Raw genomic sequence first — 24,456 nt, forward strand, 5'->3', positions numbered from 1 at the left:
GCGCTCCCGGGCGACAGCAGTGGCGGCAGTCATTCAAAAGCCAAACATGACACAACCCCACCTACACAGGGGCAGAAATGTTAAGCTCAGCTGGTTCTTGGAGCCACTGGAAGAATAGCGAAACTGATGATGAACATTGCCACCTTGGATTATTTCTTCAAGCGCAATGAGCGAGAAATTCGTGAATTACACCGCGTTCTCAGCATAACAGCACTTGGACTTGGCACGGCGAGAACACTTCAGAACACCACCCTGTATAACTGGTGGTAATCTCACACAGGCGAAGTAGAGTGCGACGCAGTACGCAAGCATGCGAACCCAACAACAAATACGACTCCAAACAAAACAAAAAGAAGCACGAACCCAACCACAAATCAAGCGATGACAGGAGACACAGGCCCAAGAGTAAAGTCCGCAAAATAGGCTGACGCGCTCGGACCCGCCTCCCGAGCATGCCCGCTTGTCACGAGTCCGCACTGCCACCGCGTCTCCCGCATGGTGCTGCTGGTGGCTATCGTTACTTGAAGGTCTGCCTTTAGGCCTGATCATTTGCACTCCGCTCCATGGGGAATTTTCCCGTTGATGTCGAGTTGAAGTTGTATACATGTGTGAATACATACATGTTTAGTTAGAATTTACGTAGGGGTTATAAGTAATGTGAGTGCACTGCTACGTAAGCTTATTGGTTCCCCTGTTTTGTAATGCTCTAGAAACAGACACCAGAATCCGTGGCCGTTAGATAGAGCATCAGCACCTGACTACGTCCAATTCGCTGAAGTCTAGAATGTTCCTGTGAACAAGTTACCTGATGGCGCTCAGGCCTTTTTACCTTTGTAGGACAGCAAATCAGAATACGTTAACGAAATTATTGGTCATTTCGTCAAATGGTACATATTTATCCCCAAAGCAGCCTGTTCTGAAGGAGAATGTGCATTCCTAACACACCCTGAACGATGTATCGCAACTGTCGGGGGCAGATGGAGCGTGGTCTTCTCATCAGAGCTGGGCGTGTATATCAGCCAGCTGTTCTATCGCGAGTGGTGTCGAGCTGGGCTGGGCTGAGCTTTAGCTTTTAAGTATTGCCCTTTTACTCATCAATTCACTTTTGTGGCTATGGTGGATAGGGAGAAGACGTGGCTCATATGCGGCTGGCACAAAGCAGTGGGAGGTCTGCGCCAGGCCAGGGAGTGGGCTGGCGGGGCCTTGGGAGATCGATGGATCGGATCGTGGCCCCTGTCAGCCTCGGTGGCATGAATGGGAAAGGTAGTTGATTCGTCCTCAAAGGCCTACAAGGTGGGAATTTGGACAAGTGGTGCTCCGCGCTGGATTGTTAGCCCTCTCAGCACCAGTATTTGCCCAAGTGCACGAGATCTTGGCAGTATCCCACCATCGCATAGCTTCAAAAGTGTTCAAAACAATGTCCGAAAATATTTTAGTGTAGCAGTGTCGTTGCCGCACACGGACATTTAAATCCCATTGTCACCCAAGGTCACGCAATGGCAACCAACGAGCTTAATTTATCCATTGAAAGCAAATCTTACCCTGCTCGAGGAAGTTTTCAGTAACGAACGTAAAATGGACCATGATACCGAAAAAGTATCGTCTGATCACGTCGGATCCAACCAGACAGGTCAAACTGAGAAATGCGGTAAAATAACATGCACATAGACAAGCCGGCGTAAATCATGTGCGGACTGCCGCCGTCTCCAAATTTTTGCCTCATCACGTAAGCCGTGGAATGGAATGGCAGAAGGCGTCTTAACTCACGTGAGATTGCACTGCCAAATGTGTTGAGGCCGGCGAAGCTGGCAGCGGCTAACGCGCTTCTCCGAATGCGTGTCTTCGCAATAAATCAGACAGATCTTTGAAGTGGAGGACTCACGAAAGAAAGCAACGGGTATGCTGAGTCTCGCCGCTCCCCCTTTCGCACCTGGTGTTGTAGTACGGCGAGTTGTTCCACACAACGCGTATCAGAGTGAGCACGTGCTCCAGCTGGCCGGCCATCTCGTCCGGCGATGACTTGCTGAGCTCCTCGCATGGCTCCTGCAGCAGGCTCAGGTAGTGTTTGTTGCTGCCGGACGCGGGCGGGCCAAGGTTAGCGCCAGCGTTGCAGCCGGCCTCAGTCAGACGTGGTGTCCATTTGTCGGCTCAGGCAATATGTGGCCTAGGAACGCGACATACATGGCCGCGCACTCTTTTATGAATGGACGACGGCTGTAAAAACCACACCAATCGCTCAGGGGCCATGGTGCAACCGGGGGTTCCAACCCGGGCACTTACATAGTAGTCGAAGGTCCTAACCACTCGGTCTCACAACCCTCATCCGCATCACTGCATGTCCTGAAGTCCGGTAGCAGGGAATTAGAGAAGAAATCAAGAGGGGGGGCCGGAGCCACGTAAGAAACTATGAGAGCCGGAAACGAGGGAAAAAAACACGAGGGAGCCGGAAACTAGGAAAGAAAGCCTAAGCTTGTTCGACCTACCAGAGGTACACGCGTGTAGACCAGACTTCGGTTATGCTCTAACATAACATCTTTGAATTTATAGTTATTATTATTGCAAGCATCACCAAGTCGATTCAGTGTCCACATAGCGCGTTTTGCAATGTGATGGATTGGCAGCGGGACTTTGTATGGAATATCCTTAAGTCAGGGGCGTTGCTGTCACTCAACACCAAGCGCGCCCGCCCTTATGTCCGCACAGCATCTGACACCCGGGTAATCACCCGGCGGGCACGCAGGTGAGCGACTCAGAATTCACACCGAAGCCGAGTCGGCAACGAGGGCTAGTTGGCGACAGACCACTCCGGCAAGACGGAGACAGGTCCCCCAGTCGAAAGGACGTCATGCGGTTAATGGCCGTTTGCACCTTGCGAAGTAGCTGCGGAACCGATCCAGTTTACAGCCAGCCAGCTGCTGCGGATTGGAGACGCCAGTTTCTTAGCCCGCGGGCCCGCAAACCGTGGGGAATAGAGCACAAAGGATATCTCTCGTCCGTAACACCTGACCACGCTAGGATCTGCTGCGGACTCTCCAATGCGGTGGATGCTTACCAGGCGCGCCATTTTGTAGCTGTTAAACCCGCGCTTTGCGGGCCTGCGGCCTTACATCTAGCGCGTCCAGTTTGCAAAAGCTGACTGGCTGCAGACTCTGCAGCGGATCCTAAGTCAGTCTGCAGGCGTGAGCGGGCCTTAAGGTTTCCAGCCGCTTAGCTCAGTGCTGTGGCGCGACCTCACCTCTCGGCCTGCTGTGACCCGTCCTGGATTTCGTGGGCCAGCCGGTTGAAACGGCCGATATAAGAAGACTTCGCGTGCTCCAAAACATCGCTCATCTTCTTCACCACCACGCTGTCCAGCTGTACCTTAACGCCTGACAGGTCCTTACCTGAGGTGAAAACCAGCAAAACACGTACACCCCAGACAGGAACCGAGGGTCCAAGGTACCGCAGTACCCGATCACTTCGACGAATGATACATCTCGCCGACCTGAGGTGAACAGGTCAGGTGCCGCGGATGGCTATGCGTACCTTTTGATAGTATACGGGCTGCACTGCAGCTTGCAAACATTATGGCCCCATAAAGCGCAGCACGGTGCAATGATAGAGCGAGCAGTATGTGTGTGAACATTTTGCCTTGTTGGAAATGGTCTGTAATCGGACAACTCTTAGAACACGCTCGGTTTGGTTGAAGTTCAGTACCAACATGCAATTATATTACTTTCCTACAACACTGAGATAAGAATTAAGAAACCTTGACTTTTTATTATATTAAATTAAGGCACTTCTGACCTCCTTGAAACCAGGCTTCACGTCATCAACATGACATACATGTTATTGAGAGCACTCTGGGGATCTCTTTTGCATATGCCGTCGCGGGTGGTGGTATGGTGCTCTGAATGCCAGCGTCAGTCAGTTTAAGTATCTGTGATGCGACTGATGACGTTGCACTAAGCTTTCAAAAACTGTAAAAAAAATACGGCTGGATAAGTCTGGCCAACAGAAGGAACTTAATTAATACTTCCCCAGATTTCCAGCGGTTGTAGGACCCCAGTCATAACATCTGACAGCACGTCACCTTTCTATCATGATGAAGGCGACATCACATGCCTGGTTTTGATCAATACTACTTAAAACGATCTCCTCGCCACAAGACGAAGGCAGCGCAGAAAAGAGTACACGGATCTTAGGCGCGTTGCCGTTGTATTCATTGGTTTTGGAAACACTCAAATGCAGAATAAATAAACCAAAAGCTGAGCGAACGCGATCCCATAGCTTATACGCAAAAATAACAGCCGGGTTAGAAGGCCATTGCGCGTAATCCTAGCAACTGGCCACACGCGATTGCACATGACTATGTTGTTCGTACGCGACTATGTTCAGCTATGTAAACTGTGTTTCATCAGCGTAAATGAATCGGGATTCGTGTTTGCATGCTCCCAATTTAGTTTCACGCCTTCACTTCCTACAAATACACATTTCAACTTAGTTTGACTGCGGATTAATCAGATAACCGTCTATCCGCTTAATCGACCAACGCTGGGATTAAAAAGAACTACTGAACAGTGCTGCTAAACATAGCGTCAAGCCCATGGGCATCAATGACAGGCTAGCTGAGCAGTTGATTTTGAATTAATTGCGAAAAATACACAACATCAAGTCAACACTATCAAAATCGATGGAATGCATGACTATCGGGCAAACCGAAATATTACACCAGAGTGAATTAACAAGAACAGGGACAAATTACACAAACATGAAGACACACGATATGAGCTTAGCACTACTAACAATTAAAATTTGCTCATCAAAAAAGCTAAAATGTTATACTGCAGGCGTATTAGTCCGAGACGAAATATATCAGCATAGGCCTTATTAGAGCACGTACAGCGATCGTTCCAGAAGTGAATCTCGTCCAGCGGGCCGGCTTTTTCTGGCATCTCGATCGAGTCCAAGCTGCTCAGCATCTCCTTGATTTGGCGGATCCAGTGCACCATCGCCGCTGCAGAGCGCCGCAGCCGACGTCACGGTGACCGGAAACAACATTTGGAGTGGGCAGGACGTGAGACGCGTCAGAAGAGGCAGCAGTCTCAGCGGCGAAAGCGACGTACAGCGCAATATTGCCATGCCCAGTCACAAGATGAAGCGGGCAACCTATAGCCCAAAAATCGCTTCCGATGTTTTTACCTTACCGCCAGCGCCCGTATTCACTCAGAACACAAAATACCAGGTAGAAGGAGCTTGTTTGGTAACACGAGCCTTGGTTACAGAAAAGGACACGTGACGCTACGTGGTTGGCCAATGTAGGCAGAGCATCGACCTTCCAGCCTTCAGTCGCTATCCAGTGAGAGCCCGGCGACGTCCGTTCTGTGATTGAACCCTCCATGTCGCTCCGGCCACTGACTACAGCCCGTGACAACCATGCCAGCTCTGAGGCCCGCTCTACAGGGTCCGCTACCAGACTGACAAGTGGCATTAAGCAATTGGTTCTGCGGTAGCACTCCGACAGCAGTTCTGTAAGGCGCCGGACTCCGCAGCGCCAGTGGGGGTCACTCACCCTCCAACCTTTCCACCAGATCCTTGTCCTTCGCCATGTCCTCTACGGGGCGGGACAGGTCCTCGGAGGGGATGTACAGTACCGTCTGGCCTATGGCCTTGTACCGAGCGTCCGTCAGGTAGGCCATAAACCGGTTGCAGCTTCCCGGAAAAATCTTTCCGGATGCCTGAGATAATCTAGTTAAGAAAGGGTGATGTCTACTGGATGATAGACTAGGCTGACACACACTTATGCCAGTCAACGATAGTAGCTTAACACTTTCAAACGTTTTTGATAACGAGTGAAAACACTACAGGCAATAAGGGTATGTGACGAACGTAACGCGGAAAGTCAAAATAAACTTATTTGGCACTAAGCACTCAATGTTCTACCAAAAAGATTTAGAAATCAGTACCCGGAGTACTAATAAGTCGACAGCGCAAACAACAGGTCTGAGACACTTCTATAAGTTCGCATTAGATACTTTCTGTGTACATATTGATATTGATCTACGATCACTTGCTGCTGGCACATGGTCATGTGGTTTTAGACATCACACAGTGAAGGGGATTAAGCATCCCGTTTTGTTACCATGAGCTATTGCTTCAGGACATTAACATTTTAAAGATTCGATATCGCCCAAAAGCGAGGAATACGGTGAGCACCCTCAGTCTTGCTGCGAAAGGATACTGTCCGGCCATGTGGTGTCATCCAAGAAGTACGGCATGTACAGGGAGGACATCCGGAATCAGCAGCGACTCCAGAAAGGGAGCCTTCATGTTACCCCATGCCACCTTGCCCCGGTAGTTAAGGTCGCTTAAGACAGGTGGCGCGCTGGGTCGCTTCAGGAAGTATATCACCTCATCCACCTGCGCCACCAACGACAGAAGTCATGACCTTGGAAACCGTCACGTTGCATGGGACGCTGAGATGTAAGGACGGCTCGCTTCATGATTGGAAAGTCCCGACTCCGCGCCAAAAGTTGTTCTGTTTAGAATACCGTAACTGCGTACGTGCGGCTTAAGGCTGAGCGGTTCTGACGTACCCTTCTTCAAAAAGGCGTTCCACGGCGTATTTACTGCTGGTGCACAAAGGAACAGGCGCAAACCTGTTGGATCGGCGCGCCGAACAGAGCCGTTAAAATCTTGTGGTGCTCCTGGTCCGTCTCCACGAAGAATGTGATCATGGGGCGGGTCTCGTCTTTCAGGAAAGTGGCAATCTTCTCGTCATGAGACGCATCCCACAGATCGGCAGGCAGGCCACACAGCAGTGCACACCGTCGAATGTAGCCCACCTGGAGGGCGAAAAAGGACTCAGTGGCTGTCACAACAGGACGAGAGCGGCGCCGTTAGGGCTAACTAGACCACACCTCACATCAAACCGGCCAGCTGACAGTGCACAGCGTGAGAGGAGTACGGGGCATCACAAAGGCAGATCTGTCACTGCTAAGGACCCATCCATATCCATCCAAAGATGGCCCCGCAGGACAGATTCTGGACAATGGCCTCCAACTACCTCCCTATAAAGAGGACTTCCACGACGAAGACGGCATTAGAGAAAACACCTGGTCCCCGCAGCAGGACGGGGCGGCTCACCACACACCAATGGCCTTGCCCTGGCTGGAAGACCACTTCAGAGAGCGCATCATGAGCTGAAAGGCGGACTACGACCTTCCGCATGTTTATCCAGGATAGTTTCGTATGTGTAAGCGCGCAGGAAGAGAGCCCAGAGCTTTGGTGACTGGATGGAGTCACCATCCAGGTGGCACGCAAAACAACACCTCATACATTCGCCAGGGTTTACGATGAGGGGGTAATTAGTGCGTGCAGACACCTGCCCCCTTCGAAGTGATTCACCAGAACATGCTGTGAATAATTACCCCGATGATAATTAATTTTCAACGGTGCATAATACAATACCTATCGTTCGGCGTGTCTCTTGAGCTGAAAAGTTTGTCAGTGTGTCTTGCCATTTTTGTACTAGGGCCAAGCGAAGTCCGGACATATTTTTTTTTCGCCCTCAATGAGCCCCACAGTGGCAGATGTTTGTAAGTCGCCTGCGCGCTGCGCCCCGAGTGGCCGCGGTGCCGGCGCGCGTCGTCCTCTCCACTTCAGTGTCTCGCTGTCCGTTCTGTGCGTATGGACTGCGTGAAACCATTGCTGTGATTTGAGTTGACCGTGACGAGCATGACGTAAGCTCTGAAGTTCAGTGCTCGCGACCCTTGGCCTCAGTGGAGGCATACTGTTTCCTCGCACTGACCTGCTGCTCGCCAGTGACCACTGATTGCGCATATTTTTCCGCCGGGACACGTTCATTGTTTGAGACCCTCAACCAGGCTCAGCTACTACCACGGCACTACCTGACATCTCGACATGGATGCTCGCCGAACACCTATGTTTCATCGCAATATTGTAAAACTTTCTGCGCCCGTTGTGGTTGTCTGGATCTTAGTGTACGTTGCGACTCCCGTGCTCCGCCCGCCCACCCGACCGATGGAGCGGGACCCGCCCCTGGCTGCGTGACCCTGGACGTAGCATGTTCCCCGCCGGGCTGGTATCGCCGGCTCTAAGGTCAGTAATCCTCGTGTGCCAATCAGCGGCTGCCAAAGGCTGGTCACACGGTACTAGCCGCAAGGGTCGGCGACACGGATTTTCAGTTGGGGAGGGGACGGGGGGGGAGGGGCGGGGAGCGGGATTTTTCAGGTCGCCTCCTGGGGGCACTACTCGTAGGAGGTTTCCTGAGCAGCGTTGCATCCAGAAGCGGGGGAGGGGGGAGGGCACGTATCTCAGACTACATGTAAATAAAAGGCAATCCACATTACACATATGGTTACCGATTCTACCCATTCTTCCACGTCTTCTTCTGGTTCTGATTCTATCTCTTCATCACTCTCCAGTTCGGTGCATTCTGACTCGTCAAACTGAGAATCTGAAAACATTCCAGCATTCAACAACGAAACAAAGATGTCCTGGCGTCTCATCATATTATGCGGTGTAATGTGTATATGTGTACATGTGTAATAATCTATATGTGCAATGCAAAGTTCATCATATTAAGCGAAACCAAAAGCCGACAGCTTTTGTCACCTCCAGGTGTTCGCAACAAGGCCTGCATCTTAAGCGATAAAGCCGCGTCATACAACATTCCCTTGCATCCTTGCGTTATTGCAGGCACATGAGGCATTTATCAGAGTTTTACAACAGGCTCATGTGTAGTTTTGTCTCTGCACTTGCCTTCTACTTCTGACGCCTCCTCTGGCGCCTCCTTGTGTTTTTTGCCTTTTCTTCCTTTCTTGTGTTTTCCCTTCTTTCCCTTTTTTGGACTACGTGGGCTGTTACGAGACTTGGATTTGGGCGTTTTCTTGCCCGGTGACTTGCTCTTTGACCTAGCTCGTGGCATTATTTCTTACTCTTCTCACCAACCAAGAATGGAAAGACGCGGCGCCAGCGGCTGATACCTGGGCCAATCTGAAAGAGCCGTCATGAAAATGTTGTAAATCCATTTGTCAGTTAGCTCTCCGATGAATATATATGATAACTTGGTGTGTGAAAACTGATGGGCATTCGAAACATTTAGCGCATCTCTAAATTTGCCATACAAAAGCCCAATAGATCAACAATGCTCTATTGGTCTAAATTGTTAATGGTCTTAATAGACCCCCCCCCATCTCTCCCCCCAACCGAACGGCTAGAGCCATGAAGCTGACTTTTCTACAGCGATCAATTTGACATTCCCTGACAAAATATTGCCTCATCACACTGCCTAAGAGCGGTTCCTGACCTGATTTATATGAGATATTTCAGGAAAATCGGCGTCTTTTAGGGGCATGCACTGGTAGATAAATTCCTGGCAATAAAAATGAATGCTTGACTTATAAGACTTTAGCGTTTAGGAAACACAAGAGCGGCGTAAAACGCGAAAAGGAAGTCGCATGAAAAGACCCCGGCGAGCAAGGGTCCGGCCCTCAAGAGGCGATAAGGGTGAAGGTGATAGTCAGACCAGTGACGAACTCATCCGTGCCAGTCCCTCCGGGTAATCAGGCAAATTGAATCTGCCCGTTTAGAGCTTCCATGTGCCAATATCTTACTCACCAAAGCCAGCCCCAAACTACAGTGCACAGACGTGTAACCAAAAGCAGCCTTGTGTCTTCAAGTCGAATGAATCTATGAGGATACACGGTAACAAACACTTCGCCTCATGTGCTCCTTTTGAATGGAAACGGTCATGGCCGCGTGCTACGTTAATGTTCAGGCCTAGTTCAGCCGGCAGCCCCAACCACTCTGCTTTTGTGCTCTTAGCAAAGGGTGTTTTGGGCAAATTATAATTCGACTGTTATATGGCTTAAAAAAAGACGCTTGCCCTCGGGGCCACGGTATTGTAGTGTGAATTTCGGCAAATGGGGTAGCAAAATATTTATCTTCTAGCGGCAATTTCGACAGGTCATCATGTCTAAATAAACCACTGAGCAAACCTCTCACAAAATTGGGATCCAGCGACGTGACGACATTGGGGAATATCTTTCGAAATGCAACGTTCAGGACAATAAATGCACTCGCCATTCACGGGATGACAAACCGCTGTTTTGGAATGAAGTTTGTCGGGACGTTTTGTTGCGAACATCTGCGAACATTGCAGAGAACATATTTATATATCATTGAACAGCACAAGGAAACACCTAGAGCAAAATCGACAGCGAATCTTACATGCGAGAATCAGCCCAATATCACTCATGCGTATTCGTGCTTCATTATTGTTGCCCCCTGTTCTCGCACACCCATCCATATTCTGCGGCCTGTTCAGTTCGTCGCCTACTGAAGCCAATAACCTCGATTGTATTACCGTTTCCTAAGCGCATCCCTTCCCTCGTATCTAGCCTTTTCAGTCATACATCCTGCCATCCCTGATTCTGCCCTATCTTTCCTCACTCCTCCTAGTCATCGTCTACTTTTACCCTCGCAACGGGCGCGTTAAAGGGAGTGTTTCACATTTGAAGATATTGAAGCAAGCACCAGATGTGACGAAACAAGCTAACTTTTAACTGCTGGCACACTTTTCAGTCGAAAAGGCCGCTACAAACACAATTTCTCGGTACTGAATTCGCTTCTCAATACGTTTTTGTTTAATTGTCATCACATTTTTGCACTACTTTGATTGAGAGACAATTGGTGGCCGTTACACCTCAAAATCATGTTCACAAACGGCAGATATCAACGACTTGGCTATGAACACCGGGCATGAGGGACTACGATTTTTCGGCCTCGATCGCCGCTTGGCTTTTTGAATGATAGGACTTGAATGACGTTATTATGAAGTCATCAATGTCCAGGTGTCCAGTGAATACATTTCCCGGGATATTCACACTATTTGCGCGGGCGTATAGCCCAGAAACTAGAGGGACATAGGTCTTAGGCACCGAGAGGTTGTCAAGATGACTAGCTCAGTTCAAAACTCCATACAAATGTGGAACACTAGCTTTAAAGGGAGTGGTTCACATTTATGTGGGGTTTTGAACTGAAATAGGCATTTGAAGACCTTTCGGTAGTGTTCACGATCCCGCCCCTCTTAAGACCTCAGCCCCTTTAGTTTCCGAGCTACACGCCCACGAAAATGGATAAAGGTATATCGGGGATTTCAGTCACTTTGGCATTCATGACGTCATGATGATGGCATTCAAATCCTGACATTCTATCATCCCTGCAACGATAAGGGCAAAAAAATATAACTGTCGAAGCGTTCATATCTGGCGTTCATGAGCGCGATTTCCAGATATCACAGCCGTCAATTTGCTCTCAATCAACGTGAGAGGTACGATGCTGTAATCAAATCATGACACATTGAGTAGCATATTTACTAAACAGAGAATTTAGCTATTTAGAGCAGTCTTTTCCACTCGAAAAGTGCGCCAACGGCTATAAGTGAGGTTATTTCATCATATCTGATGCTTGCTTCAATATATTCCATTGTGAAACATTCCCTGTAACATCATTCCATAAAGTTCAAGAAAACGAAATAGAGCTTACATACAAAGTCGAGGAACCGAGAAAGACTTGGACTTCGTTAACCACGACATTTTTAGTACCTTGCTTTCTCACGCTGCCTGCCCCCCCCCCCCGGCGCTTTTTGGGATTTGGCCTTCCTTTTTCACACAATTTGCTGAATTTGCTTCATACTACGGCGATTGAAAGAGGGCCACCCAACCACCTGACCCACAAGTCCACAGGTCAACAAGGCGTGGGCCGGGCGGCATTCTGTTTATTTTGTTCCTCCGAAAAGCGGCATTTGTGATCACCAGCCCGAGAGACCAGCTTGTGCAGTCGCTGTTTATTGAAAATACAACGGCTATTGCGTATTCCATTTCTGAACATTTTCCCCGGCCCTGATCACCGACGCATGCAAGGTGTTGTAATGACCATCGCTTGTCCATGTCCAAGTCCATGGTAAGTTCAGTGGTGTGGAAAATACGTAAGCTGTTGGGTGCATTTGCGAGGGATACTGTGCATGAGATAGGATAGTACAAATAGCTTAATTCCTCGTAGAATAACCAGGAGAATGGAGATATAGGTGGATTTAAGTCCATTTCGGTATGCAACAATAGTAACTCCAACGGTATGAGTTGCAACGCTTTGCAAATATATATATCTCCTTCTTCCAGTTTGTTCTACGAAGAATGAGATTATTAGTGCCGTCTTATCCATGGGCATCGAAAAGAGCGCAACAAATATTCTTTTAATTTATTGTGCAAGCCGACCAGATCTGGCAGCCTTCCTAGCATGAAAAATGTGCAGGAGGAAATACGGTGCGAGTGTGGAAAAAGGAGCATCCATCACAGAGTGCAGAAGGAGACTTTCCATCATAATTTCAATCAAAAAACGGTTGCGTAAAACTTATCTCCTTACCCCCTAAGCCATAGATGTCTTTATGCCCCCAAAAGTTGAGACGGCAAATTTGGAGATCAAGGCGCGTTCTAGACCTTTAAATTAGGACCATGCTTGAAAGACAACTACCAAGCACACTAGGTCACGTTAACTGAGTGCCAAAAATCCCGACTCTAACATACAATGCCAAATGGGGTCATTATTCACCTCTACCTCTATAAGCCAGGCTGAAACGTGTTTGATGATTTCCTCCTAAAACCCACAACGCCCAGTTGAATCCGTATCATTAGCCTTAAAGGGACTGCTCAGCATTGGTATGGGGTTTTAAGTAACACTGGCCATTGTCATGAACATTTCTTGCAGTTCACAGCTATGTTCCTTTTAAGCCCTAAAATTATCTTATTTCTGAGCTCCGTGCACGTGAGCTTGTGAAGCCTACGATGTGCTGTCTATGGGAGTCACCCGGACGTGTATAACATCGCCGCACGAGCACCATACCCCGCTGGCCGTGTGCTGTGCTGTGCTGTGCCTGTGATTGAGAAATGTATCGCCGTACTCAACATTTGAGTTTGCAGTGACGCGGCACTAAACGTCCTAACGACAAAAGCCAGCAAGTTAAAGGGAGTTTCCACCTTTGAAGATGTAAAAGCAAGCATAAGATCTGATATCATAAGCTCGCCTATAGCTACTGGTATACTTTTCAATAGAAGAAATTGCTCTTTACAACAAACGTTATCTTTTCCGCAAATATGCTCGTCACGCGTCATTGTTTGTTTGCGTCATGGAACTTTGGTATGACATTGAGATGCTATCAAACCGGCTGTGCGAAATTGCTTCCCTAGCATTCATCCATGCCCCAATTTCCCGACATGTAGCCGCGGCGGTGCTGGAAGTGTTTGCTCAACCAAATATATTCACGGGCTTAAGTTTTGTTCCTTCCTCGAGGTGTTCTTACATATTTATCCGTGAGTTTAAGGTCTTACTTGCGTTAACATACTCGGTTACGAAGCTATTATTAAGTTACCCGATTACAAGTCGCATTTCCGTAACGTCTAGGATACATGTCCCACTTATTGTATGTACTACAAAATGTGATTCGTCTTTGAAACTTGCTCAGCGGGCGCAATACTGAGAGCCAATTGAGGTCTGTAATAGCTGGAAATCCTGCTGACAAACGTCAGATATGAACGACTTGACGATTGCTTTCTTCGTGGCCTTGAACGCCGCATGACCAATTGGGTAGCAGAATTGCAATGACGCTACTGAGATATCAAAATACCTGAATGGTCTTGAAATGGTATTCGCGAGAAAATCTGCGCACATTCGAGGGCGTGCGACTCGGAACCTGGAGGGTTTAGGTCTTAAGCAAGGCTGTGACCTGCACCAAATGACCAATGTGTATTTTTCAGTTCAAAACTCCATACAAAGGCAAAACATTCCTATTAAATGTAATGTTCCACATTTGTGTGGGGCTGTGAACTGAAAGAGCCACTTGAAGACCTTTCAGTGCTGTCCAGCCCTTTTGTTCCCTTCTCCCTGTTCACAATCCTGTTCACAATCCCTTGCAGGGGAATGTTCCATATTTGCAGATATTAAAGCATCAGATATGATGAAATACGCTCACTTATAACTATTGGTTACTTTTAAGTGAAAAGGGCTACTTAACACAGCAAAATTTCTGTATTTAGTAAATATATTTTTCACTACGTCATTGTTTGATAACATTACCGCAAGCTGCACAGTGATTTGGAATTCGATTGAGCGCTGACTGAGAGCCAGTCGACGTCCGTCATGTCCGGAAACAGTGCTCATGAACGCCAGATAGGAACGACTCGCCAATTAAGTCCTTCTTGGCCTCGATCACCGCTTATCTGACGGAATGGCATCATGGATGCCTGGGTGACTTTGAAATAGTTTGCACAACTTCGCGGGCTTGTAGCTCAGATACCACAATCCTCTAGGTTCTTAAAAAGGGCAGGGTCGGGAACTGCACCGAATAATTTTTCAGATGGCTATTTCAGTTCAACACCGCATATAGATGTGGAGCACTCCCTCAGTAGTCGGACTTTACTGCAACTGCATGCCTCCCCCCCCCCCCCCCCACACACACCCCATTATATGCTCGGGGCCCTGTTCTGGATACGATGGACCATCTTTGGAATAGGAGACTCCTTGCATGCATCAGATGGTGGCGGTCCGGAATAAGGATATCCTGCTCCGCGGTAACCTGGCCCTTGACTGGATTCGAAGGCCCCTTTCATCAATCGGAAGCACCCTTGTCTGCATTAGGAGACCCCCCCCCCCCCCCACCCCCCACCCTCTAGGCATCAGGAGATGCTTTTCTAGGCCATTGAGGTCCCTTACTGGATAGCAAGGCCCGATACTTGGATATAATGCATATAACAGTTTGATAATGAAGCACATGCCACCGGTGCCCCTTCACCTTGAATGTGACACTGCCTGGGAACACAGATGTGAGACCCCGCCATCCCTGCGGAAGTTTCCATTTTGACCAGGCTCCTCGAAAATCCCGCCTCCCCCCCCCGCAGCCAGCCCCCCCCCCCCCCCCCCCCCCCAGCCCCTTTGCCACCACAAATCCGTGGCACCGCTCCCGTCCTTTCTTTCAAAAGGACAGCGTGCATATAACCTTACTGAACACCCTCGCTGGTATAGCCACTTCCAGTAATGGAATGGAAGTAGCGGGTTATGAACTCTTGCTGGAATCAGGCACTCTCCAACCACCAGAATGCTTCACGTGCACCTATGGTCACTCGGATGCGCACAGGAGTCGTTGAGTTGCCATAGTGACACCAAGTACAATAATAAACTTGTGAAAGGAAACTCAATACCGCGTCGTTTAGGATAAAATTAGTCCTATTAGACTATTTTTAACTTTCATAGCCGCGTACAACTACTGCAAATGTCTTTGAACTACGTCATGCGATCCAGGGCATTTAATTAATTAATTTTGATGCTCGTGCATCTATGGCGCAGACAAGACATGCGGTGATGCTCCCGGATTAAATGGTGGTTCGAGCGGCCCTTAGGTTGTGTCATGTTCTAGGCCCTCTCTGGAGAGGACGCATCGCTGGTGAAGTAGAAAAAGGTGATTCACATTGTATCAGGCGCGGATGCTGCGCCGCGCTGCGTGTACAGTATAGAAGCGCAGAATTCTTGGACCCAAGATTGTCAGAGTTACGGCCATAGACAAAGACCATAGACATCTCTGGGCCGTACTAGCTTGCAATTCATCCAACCAATCCTGTGTAGAAGCGTTTGTATGAATGCTACCATCAGCATTTTCCATATTAATGTAGCACTGGTTCTAGACGTGGGGAAGTCTGCAATGCATGGCATGTTTTCAAAAGATGCTGCTGGAGCAGGTTTGTGGCTCCAATTGGTGTTTTGAGCAGGTTGTGGTAATTTGGGGAAAAGAGTTACTCATGTGTGGTATGTTACTCTTGTTACTCATGTAGGGCAGTGCAGAATGAAACTGGCTCTTTCTGCATCAGTGGCCAATTCTGAATTGTCCGTTGCCATCAGTATAATGTAAAGTAACCCAGAATCAGGCAAAGCAAAATATGCAAGGAATTATTCCAGACCTTTTCAGTGGGTGGATTTACAGGATCAGAGTTTATGTCAGGCAGTGCTCGCTGCATGAAATCTAAACCTTAGTATCCAACCATGCAGTGTCATGACAACAGCATGATTTCATGGTGAAAGTTTGATATGTTGCATTGCTCAGCATGGTTGCCATGCCCTCTGATCTTGTTTGTTGTCTGACCCTTTGATATCGCAATAATGATAACCATGCCAAAGCATGTCAGTCACATTTAATTTGGGTTTGGATACTGGGTAGCATTCACAGAAGGTCAGCAATCAGTGAAGTTGATGTTGATAAGGCATAAGCTGTGTGGTGATGCATGGTTTGCTTGTAATTCAGATATACTGAAAGGAATAGTTCTGAGCAAAATCTTAGATTACTTATTTTGGCTATGTGCAATTTGTGTGAAGGCAAATTAACTCCCTTGAAGGAAAGGTTCTACATTAAAGATATTGAAGCAAGCATCAGACATGACGAAATTGGCTCACTTTTAATTGTTGCCTTACTTTAAGGGTGGAAAAGGCTGTTCTAGGTAACATAGTTTCTCTGTTCAGTAAATGTGTCCCTCCATATGTCATTGAATGACATGTTAATTTTTTTTAAAAAGTTGTCAATTGCTGTGCAAAGAACAACTTGATGTCATTGTTCTTTGCACAACATTGATTGAAAGCTGATTAACTGCTGTTTTATCTGGAAATCATACTCATGAACTTCAGTTGGAACATAAGATATGAATGTCTGGACAACTACATTCTTTTTTGGTCTTAAATGCTGTGTGGCACATGTAATGGCTGGATTTAGATTATGTTAGTAAAGCATTATGTATGCCTGGATGACCTAGAAATAGTCTCCCTGAAATAGTCTGTACACCTTCTTGGGCATGTGACTTATAGGGTAGAAAGGCTGTCAACTGCACCAAATGAGTTTCAAGATAGGAATTTCAATTCAAAGCCCCATACAAATTTGGAACACTTCCTTTGAATTATTGTTGTGTGGCATAATCTGTCACCCAGTGATGGTTGGATGGAACAGCAGTTTTATGCTTAGTTGATAACCAAGGTCAATAGAAATGCAATATTGCTATGTGCATATACTCCAAATGATACTCTTGGCCTCAGTCATATCACCCTGCAATTTGGCTGTCTGCCATATGAATCTTGTGGTTTGGGTGACAGCTGACAATACAACACAGTACTGATACAAACCTGATGCCCTGCAGTTGAATATAATGGTAGCAATGACCCTGGAAAAAGTATCTCCTTTTGGGGCATTTAACTACCCCAATATCTAAAGCTACTAAGCTACTATCAACATAGGCTCCACAACTTTGTCATCCATGCAGAAACTGGTGATATCCTGTTGCCTTCCCATCCAGAGCAATGTGCCCCCCTGAAACTTGCTGAACCTACTGGTGGACTTAGGTATTGGGTGATTTTTGAAATACATGATCATCTTAGGTTATGTTTTTGGTGTAACCTTTTGGAACCAAGCCATGGTATTCCTGAGATATCTTCATTGCTTTTGCTGGTACATTATCAAGCATGGTTACCTTTTGCTAACTTGCATGTGGCCAAAGTATTCTTTTTGATAGATGTCATTAGAATTATTTGTTTTTTGCATTGCCAGATGCTGCGATCTGCGTTGAGCATAGCCCGGTCCCAGGCACGATGTCTCCGGGCCTGCACTGCGCCGATCGTTCTGCTTTGTCCGTCAAGATTGATGCCTGGTGGGGCACCACAGTTTCAGCAGCCACAGCGAAGAAACATTTGGGGCTGGCTTAATGCCATCTTTAACAAGTAAGCCTGTCTTTGTCTCACAGTGGATGGATTTCTTAGCCTCACTACATCTGCATACACCACTGAAATTTATGTGCTTTGGGGACAATGTTGCTTGAGTAAGCATTGTTTACTCCTGTAAATATGTTAGCGCAGAGACATGTAAATGAGAAAGGCTGTATATACCTTGTGCACATTATTGTGTTATGCTCTTTGGTATACATGTGCTTGTCATGTTTTGTCTCAATACCCTTTGCAACAGCTCAGGATGATGTTCTTAAGCACATAATTGATCCGCACTCACCTACCCGCATTCATGTCCACTGGTCCCCTCAGCAACCACTTTACGTCCACCGGCCCCATGGGAGGTGAACGAGTCAACAAGCATGTGTTTCAATGTCCACTTTTGTATGGAATATCAGACAGTCACCTCTATCCAGGTTATTCTGTTGTGCTTTTAATTTAAAGCGCGACATCCCCAGCTGGCCAGGCCTGTGGGCTCATTACAGTGGTCTGCTACCTGTACGTTTCTTGTCGTATATAAACAGTGGCCAACCAAGGTCGCAGCGATCCTCCGTGATAATGGTGTTCAGGAGTTGGTAACCGCGAACTCCGCACCGTCGCCGGCGACGCCTCCTTTTGACGCTGTCGTCGGCAGGGTGGATGCGTCCCGAATCGACTCAGTGGGTCCGGACCGCGCGTGCGCCGAGTGGCTGCTGCGCTGCGGTGCTCACTTTCGGTGGCGCAGCCAGCCCGGCTGGCAGACCGATTACAACTCGCTGCCACCTGGTGGCAGTAAAAAGAACTACATCGAGGAGATCAACGCCGACAACGCGGCCATCATGCACATCGGATTTCATCACTTCAGTGAGTGCGGAGGTTATGTGCGAATGTTGGGTTTCCCGTTTACATTATGTGTTTGCTGGGAGACGTTCATGTCTTCGTCTGTCTGTAAGGCATCGGTAATGAGGCACTGAATTTTTGCTGTGCATGTCATGTGCATGCCATATGGAGTGCATTATCAAAAGAATGTTAGTGGCCAATGTCTGGCGTGAGGTGTGTTAAAGATTTAAGATGTGTGGACAGTAATGCAGTACGTTGTGCTGGTTGGGCCGGACGTGACATGACAAGTGTCCAATAGCGGCCAACTTTGAATCAACCCTGTTCTGGCAACTTGAAGTGGGCTCCTGTGTAGAAGTAAAATCTTACTGGAGCATCAATGAAGCGCCAACGAAAGAAAACGCGCAAAGGACGCGGAAAACGGAAAAAGCCGGTGTCGTGCTTTCAATATAGGTGGCGTTCATTGAAATGATAATTCAGAGCAAACCCGGAAGGTTAGAAATTATCTAAGACATTACACCACCGCAATCCATCGACGAGTACCTGTAATCTGCAATGATCTCCAGATGTGTATATCGATGCGGGTTGTCAGCATGCGAAGAAGCGTGCCCACGTTTCGTTGGGCTGGATCGAGCGTTGACTTGGCCCCTCGTGCTGACCGTTGCCGCAGAAGGTCTGTCGTCGCTGCGCAGGATCCGGTTTCACTACTGTGGCTACCTGGATGATACGGGTTTACGCTACCTCGAGTACCTCTCGCACTCCCTCGAGTCGCTGGAGATAAGCAGCTGTGGCAACGTCACCATGGACGGCCTCCGGCACCTTGCCAAGCTCAAGTGAGCGTTTGTGCGAGCTTGCCGCGTGTGAGGACGCCGTTTGGTGGACTCCATTCGCAGCTGAACGCGTACTCATGAGGGCTATGTTGAGTTTGCCCGCGTCATTAGCCAGAGGTGTGCTTTCATTATCGTCTTTGTGGCATATTTTAAAGCCGTGGCAAATAAGGGGCGTATATTTTGCATGTCTTGAAGTATTTTGTACTACGGTGTTCACTATTCTCAGGTAGGGGCGTCAAAGGAAATATGAAAGTGTGAAATTACTTGCGGAGCGCGTGTGCTTTGTTTGTCTCTGTTGAGAGTGCGCCTCGTCGTCTGTTGCCGGCCGTGCTCACGCTCAGCGCGCGTGTGTGCGGCATGACCGGCAGGGTCCTGAAGGACCTGCGCCTGTTCGACCTGCCAGAGGTGGAGGACCGGGCGGCGTGCGTGCGCGAGCTGAAGCAACTGCTTCCGGGCTGTCGAATCTCGTTCCCGCCGCCCCACCAGGACGAGCGTACCAAATAGGAGGCTGGCTGCTGCGGATGAGCCGTCGGCCCGCTGCCGGCGCCCCGCCGCGCCGGGATGGATCCGCCCGCTGACGAGTAGAGGGGTGTCTGATATCCTGACTTAGCCCGGGACCGCCGCATCGTTGTGATAGATGGCGGTGGTGTCGAGAGTCGCGGCATGCTACGTAACGAAGTGCACCGCTGTGCTTACAGCCGCTCACTATAATCCCGTCCAGCTGCCTTACGTGTCACTTACGCTGTTTTGGAGGGACTCGGCTAGGCCTACAGACATGACGCACCGTTATCATGGCTTGGGCGGCTGGCTGCACCAATCGGTTTGCGGATTACTTTGAAACGTATTACATTGTTCAGCTATTTCGAGCTATAATTGGAGCTTCAACTCCAGCACATGTGACTTATACTTGTGCAATTTGCACCACATGCGGTGAAATTCAGACTGTTTTGCCTCAATACGCCCACGTTTGTACGTGTCTCTTGATCACATCGGTGCTCCTGTGATGAATGTACACACGTGGCATGGATATCATGAATGCTGAACACGTGCGGCTTTGAGAACTCCCAGATTGTTAAGGGACGTTCTTAGATGCTGAACAGCATGCTGTTGCCAAACCACTGTAAATGGATTTTTGATACTGAAGTCGTGACAGTAAGTATGGTGGTCACAACGATAAGTGGAAATAGGACCACGTGTTTTGCTGTTTTTTTTTTTGGTTGTAAGGTCGCTTAGACCATTGCGCCCATTTTCGGGAGCGGGCGTCGCAGCCTGTGAAACACGAAGTGTCTAATTGACATGGCCAATGCCAGTACGAGAAATATAAATGACAGTCGGGTTGGTTGAATAAACCGATAGTTTATACAGAATTTTGATTACGCGTTCAGAATGCCCACGGGATGGGCATTTTCGAAAGTAGGTGAATTGTGTTCTTGAGACGGTTAAAGTGGGAGCACGTCTTCACGTGTACTCCTTAAATGCAGCCCGGAGAGGCAGGCCAGAGATCCGACGTCGGTGGCCGACCGCTGAGACCAGACCAGACCAGTGTGGGGCATCGGCCGAACTATGGGGAGGTATGTATGATGAGGGTATTGAGAGAAAATATAGAGAAATGAGTTGCCACCGTTTCCTGGGTGAAATTACCCCGCTGTCGCAGGCATTTTGTCCTTTTGCTCTTGCGAACGCTTCTTCGTGCGATGTGGCGCCGTAGGTTTCGCAGTGCTTGCAATGCCACTCGCTCAGCGTTATCGAATGATACCCAGGCGTCGAAATAAGCCTGCGGCATTTATTTGTCTGATATGGCACGATGACTGTGTAGTACGGAATGCGGATGCAGGTGGTTTGAAGGAAGCATCCCAACCATTTTGCATTTTTACTGATTGTTACGCCAGACGCGTGCGATTTGATCAGTATTGCCGGTTTTCTCGAAATCTTGAATAGCTCAGGATTTCGATTTGAAGTACCTGATCTTGCGGGAGAAATCGTTTTTGCTGTGAAAATATTCGCGTTTGGTATGACCCTGCTCATCACCAGGACAGTAAGGCGTTTCATCCGCAGTGCTTTTTTCAACGTATGGGTGCCGTAAGGTTTGTAACACACTAATGGGTCAAAAACTTTGTGTGATAAAGGTACTGAAAGCGTAACACGTTGGTTAGACTAGAGGATATGCAAAGATGAAGTTATGCCGCGAATTCAGCGAAACGTTTTTCACGTCTGCTATTCGTTTCAATTAAGACATGTTGCCGAAACACCAACGCATCCATATCTCCACTCTCCCGGGTTTTCTCTGAGAACTAATGCTATTACTTTTGTTTTATGTATATGAACAATGTTCCTCGCGAACGCATCTGACAGCTTGCGATGCGGTACACTATGGCTTTGATTTCTCCTCTATGACGTTTACCGTAGCGGCTCCTTTCGAGGCGCACTTTGGGTTGGGAATGGTGTTATTACATGACCCATGTGACGCGCTGGTTTAGACTTCAACCGCTGAACTTTTAATTCGCCCGCTGGGCAAATTACAAACGTTCTTTTATTCGCACCAGGAGAGCTGTGCACGGTGGTTGCCATCGCGGCGGTCGGCGCTACTGCAGGGAAGAAGCGTAGTGCTGTTGCAAAGCGTTTACAGCGTAATTTGAACTCGAAAATTATTAAAATTGGTATCCATTTTATGGCTTGAGGGTGCTGCAGTGGCACTACCGAGGGCCATTTTATTTTTAGGCCCATTTTTATATAAGATAACTGGTAACTAGTCCTGAGGCTTCACTATAGTTTTTTTTTTGAAATATACCCAAAAATGGAACACTTCCTTCATTGGTAAGAAATGCGGGTGGCCGTTTGGCGCCAGTTGAGAGGAGAACGTGGCAGCGTTGAAAAAAAAAATCGCGCGAGATGCGTGGAACCGTGAGCACTCGACAGCCCTAGCCAAGGGCTATCGAACGACACTGAAACGTCGTACTCGGCCGGCGGCACCTTTTCGTACAACTGATCCCCTGACAGAGCATGACTGATAGCGCTGAGTGCGTGCATCCGTCCAGCGATGTAGACCAAACTACAACATTACAAAATATGTAACAATGATGTGCAGAGAGTAGGACCGTACGCGTTTGGTGTCGCTGGCTCAGTCATCGATCGACCCCCAAACATGTCGACTGGCGGCGCTTATTTGTTTGATATGGCGGTGATATGACTCTGCAAGACGTACGGCATAGATGGTGCCCTTAGGCCACCAACGTCAGAGCGGCTCATGACGCCACCCGCATTGGATTTATTGGTACGGGTTTTAAGGATATCGGTCGAACATTTTCCGAGTTTGGGCTCGGCTCCACTGCTCTGATCGGGTTTACATGGTATTTTAACTTGAAGATAGTGACCTGAAAGCACAAGTTTTAGAAAGGCTGATGATCGCACTTGTGTTCGATTCGAGCTAAATTGTGAACCAGTTCACGAGCCAATGGTTTTGTGGTGGGGCGCGAGCCGGCCCGGGAAAAAATTTCGAAAAAAACTTTTGGACTTGAAAAAACGCGAAGGGAAAAAAGAAAAGTCGGCCCGGGAAACACATCATGCCCTGATCAATCAGCAGACTATTTCAGAGTGTTAAAAAGAACAGCATGCAGTAATAACTGTTTTTAACTGTATTAATTTCACGTTGTTATGAGCTGTATTAACCGTTAAGCTTTTTTGCAAATTCGTCACCAAGTTTGCTCATGTAATTTCTAAGCAGCAAGCACCGTACTATTGATCACGATCTGAAGCTTGTCAGATCTCAGCTAGGAACTCAGATCTCAGCTAGGAGGAAATTACAGAATGCAGTCATTCGGGCGCGCAGCTAGAGCCATGACAAGGGGGGCGGGGACACAGGGTTAACAACGGACCCTCTGGTAGTCAAAGCCCCTCCCCCCCCCCAAAAAAAATGACGGATATGGCATATTTGTTAATGAGGGCAAGTTTTTCTCTGATGCTTAACATTTTTGCCTTTTGAAACTGGAATATACGTCGGAAGCTAACGCGAGATCAATTCTGCCTGAATTTTATAGTCAATGAAGTGAAGAAATGCTGCGTTTAGCGATTCCATGCAATAAACCACCGAAGCTCTTCATTTTTTATGGTTCAAGGGACTCTTTCTAAGACAACAAGGCTTGGATGTTACGTTAGAATTTGGATGGGTGTGGCATAGAGATATAAGGACACGCGAATGCATATTGTAGACCGAAATGGGTCAACAATGCGTATTGACATGGCAAGCCTTGTTTATCTGGATGTTCAACATTCGGTCAGGGTCGATTAATTATTAATTATTCACATTATGCGACTCAGTTTTGAGCATGCGCGCTCGTTAATCTTAGCAACAAGGACCTCGACGCCTGGCGTGGCAGTCTCCATTAACTTCGCGACGTCGGCTTCGCGGTCAACACCACGTCGTGGCCAACGGATGGACGAAAATGACGACGCATCTGAAACAGTACCTTTGAACGCTTCATGAGATAAAATCGTGTAGTTAGAAAGCAGTTCGGGCGTACATTTCCACTGCACGATTTTTGGATTGGTGATAAGAACGGACTGGCCTTTACAGCACCTCGAAGTGGTGCTGGAATCTGCGGATGGAACTGGAAGAGTACAGGTAAAATCTCCATTTTTCGTGTTGTCGTAGCTGTTAATCTGACCAGAGCGCAACGTCAAACTAAAAAAAAGGATTCGCTAGCTGTTACCTTTGGGCTGTGCGAATGAATTTTCAAAGGCATTCGAAAGCATTATTTTACCATGGTCGTTGTTGCGCGCACGGCGCCTGCCGGCTGGCGTTACTTGAAGCGGCCAACGCTGTACTTTCCTACGAGAACTGAAACATAAGCCATCGCTATCCCTGCTCCCCGAGATTACGAGCGTGTCATTAGGGTTTTATGGTGCGCTCAGGTGCTGAGGCTACATGACATCGCCTGTCTCTCACCCTGGCGGGAAGAGCCGGCACCGCGGAAAATCGAAATCCATACCTCTGGCCCTCCAGACT

General features: G+C 48.0%; 2 protein-coding genes across 3 annotated transcripts; one reads left to right on the forward strand and one right to left on the reverse strand.

Moving 5' to 3' along the window:
• Positions 1–6,237: 6,237 nt before the first annotated feature.
• Positions 6,238–8,468, reverse strand: LOC119093410 (uncharacterized). The gene is made up of 3 exons (XM_037216364.1): positions 8,364–8,468; positions 6,639–6,824; positions 6,238–6,399 (listed from the first exon to the last, which is right to left on the reverse strand). Exons 1-3 carry the CDS (start codon positions 8,466–8,468, stop codon positions 6,238–6,240), a joined length of 453 nt encoding a protein of 150 aa, XP_037072259.1.
• A 6,957-nt stretch (positions 8,469–15,425) lies between these two features.
• On the forward strand, positions 15,426–20,821 carry LOC119093589 (ATP synthase subunit s, mitochondrial). 2 transcript variants are annotated; one of them, XM_037216564.1, is made up of 5 exons: positions 15,426–15,511; positions 17,636–17,805; positions 18,443–18,651; positions 19,295–19,457; positions 19,823–20,821. In XM_037216564.1, the coding sequence occupies exons 2-5, from the start codon at positions 17,636–17,638 to the stop codon at positions 19,956–19,958; spliced, it is 678 nt and encodes a 225-aa protein (XP_037072459.1). In that variant the 5' UTR covers positions 15,426–15,511; the 3' UTR covers positions 19,959–20,821. The 2 variants fall into 2 exon arrangements, with proteins under 2 accessions (XP_037072459.1, XP_037072458.1); XM_037216563.1 differs by lacking the exon at positions 15,426–15,511 and adding an exon at positions 15,702–15,788.
• The last annotated feature ends 3,635 nt before the right edge of the window (positions 20,822–24,456 follow it).

This window comes from Pollicipes pollicipes, unplaced genomic scaffold (assembly GCF_011947565.3).
Source record: "Pollicipes pollicipes isolate AB1234 unplaced genomic scaffold, Ppol_2.1 Scaffold_4002;HRSCAF=4701_pilon_pilon_pilon, whole genome shotgun sequence".
In the NCBI taxonomy this organism is placed as follows: Eukaryota; Metazoa; Arthropoda; class Thecostraca; order Pollicipedomorpha; family Pollicipedidae; genus Pollicipes; species Pollicipes pollicipes.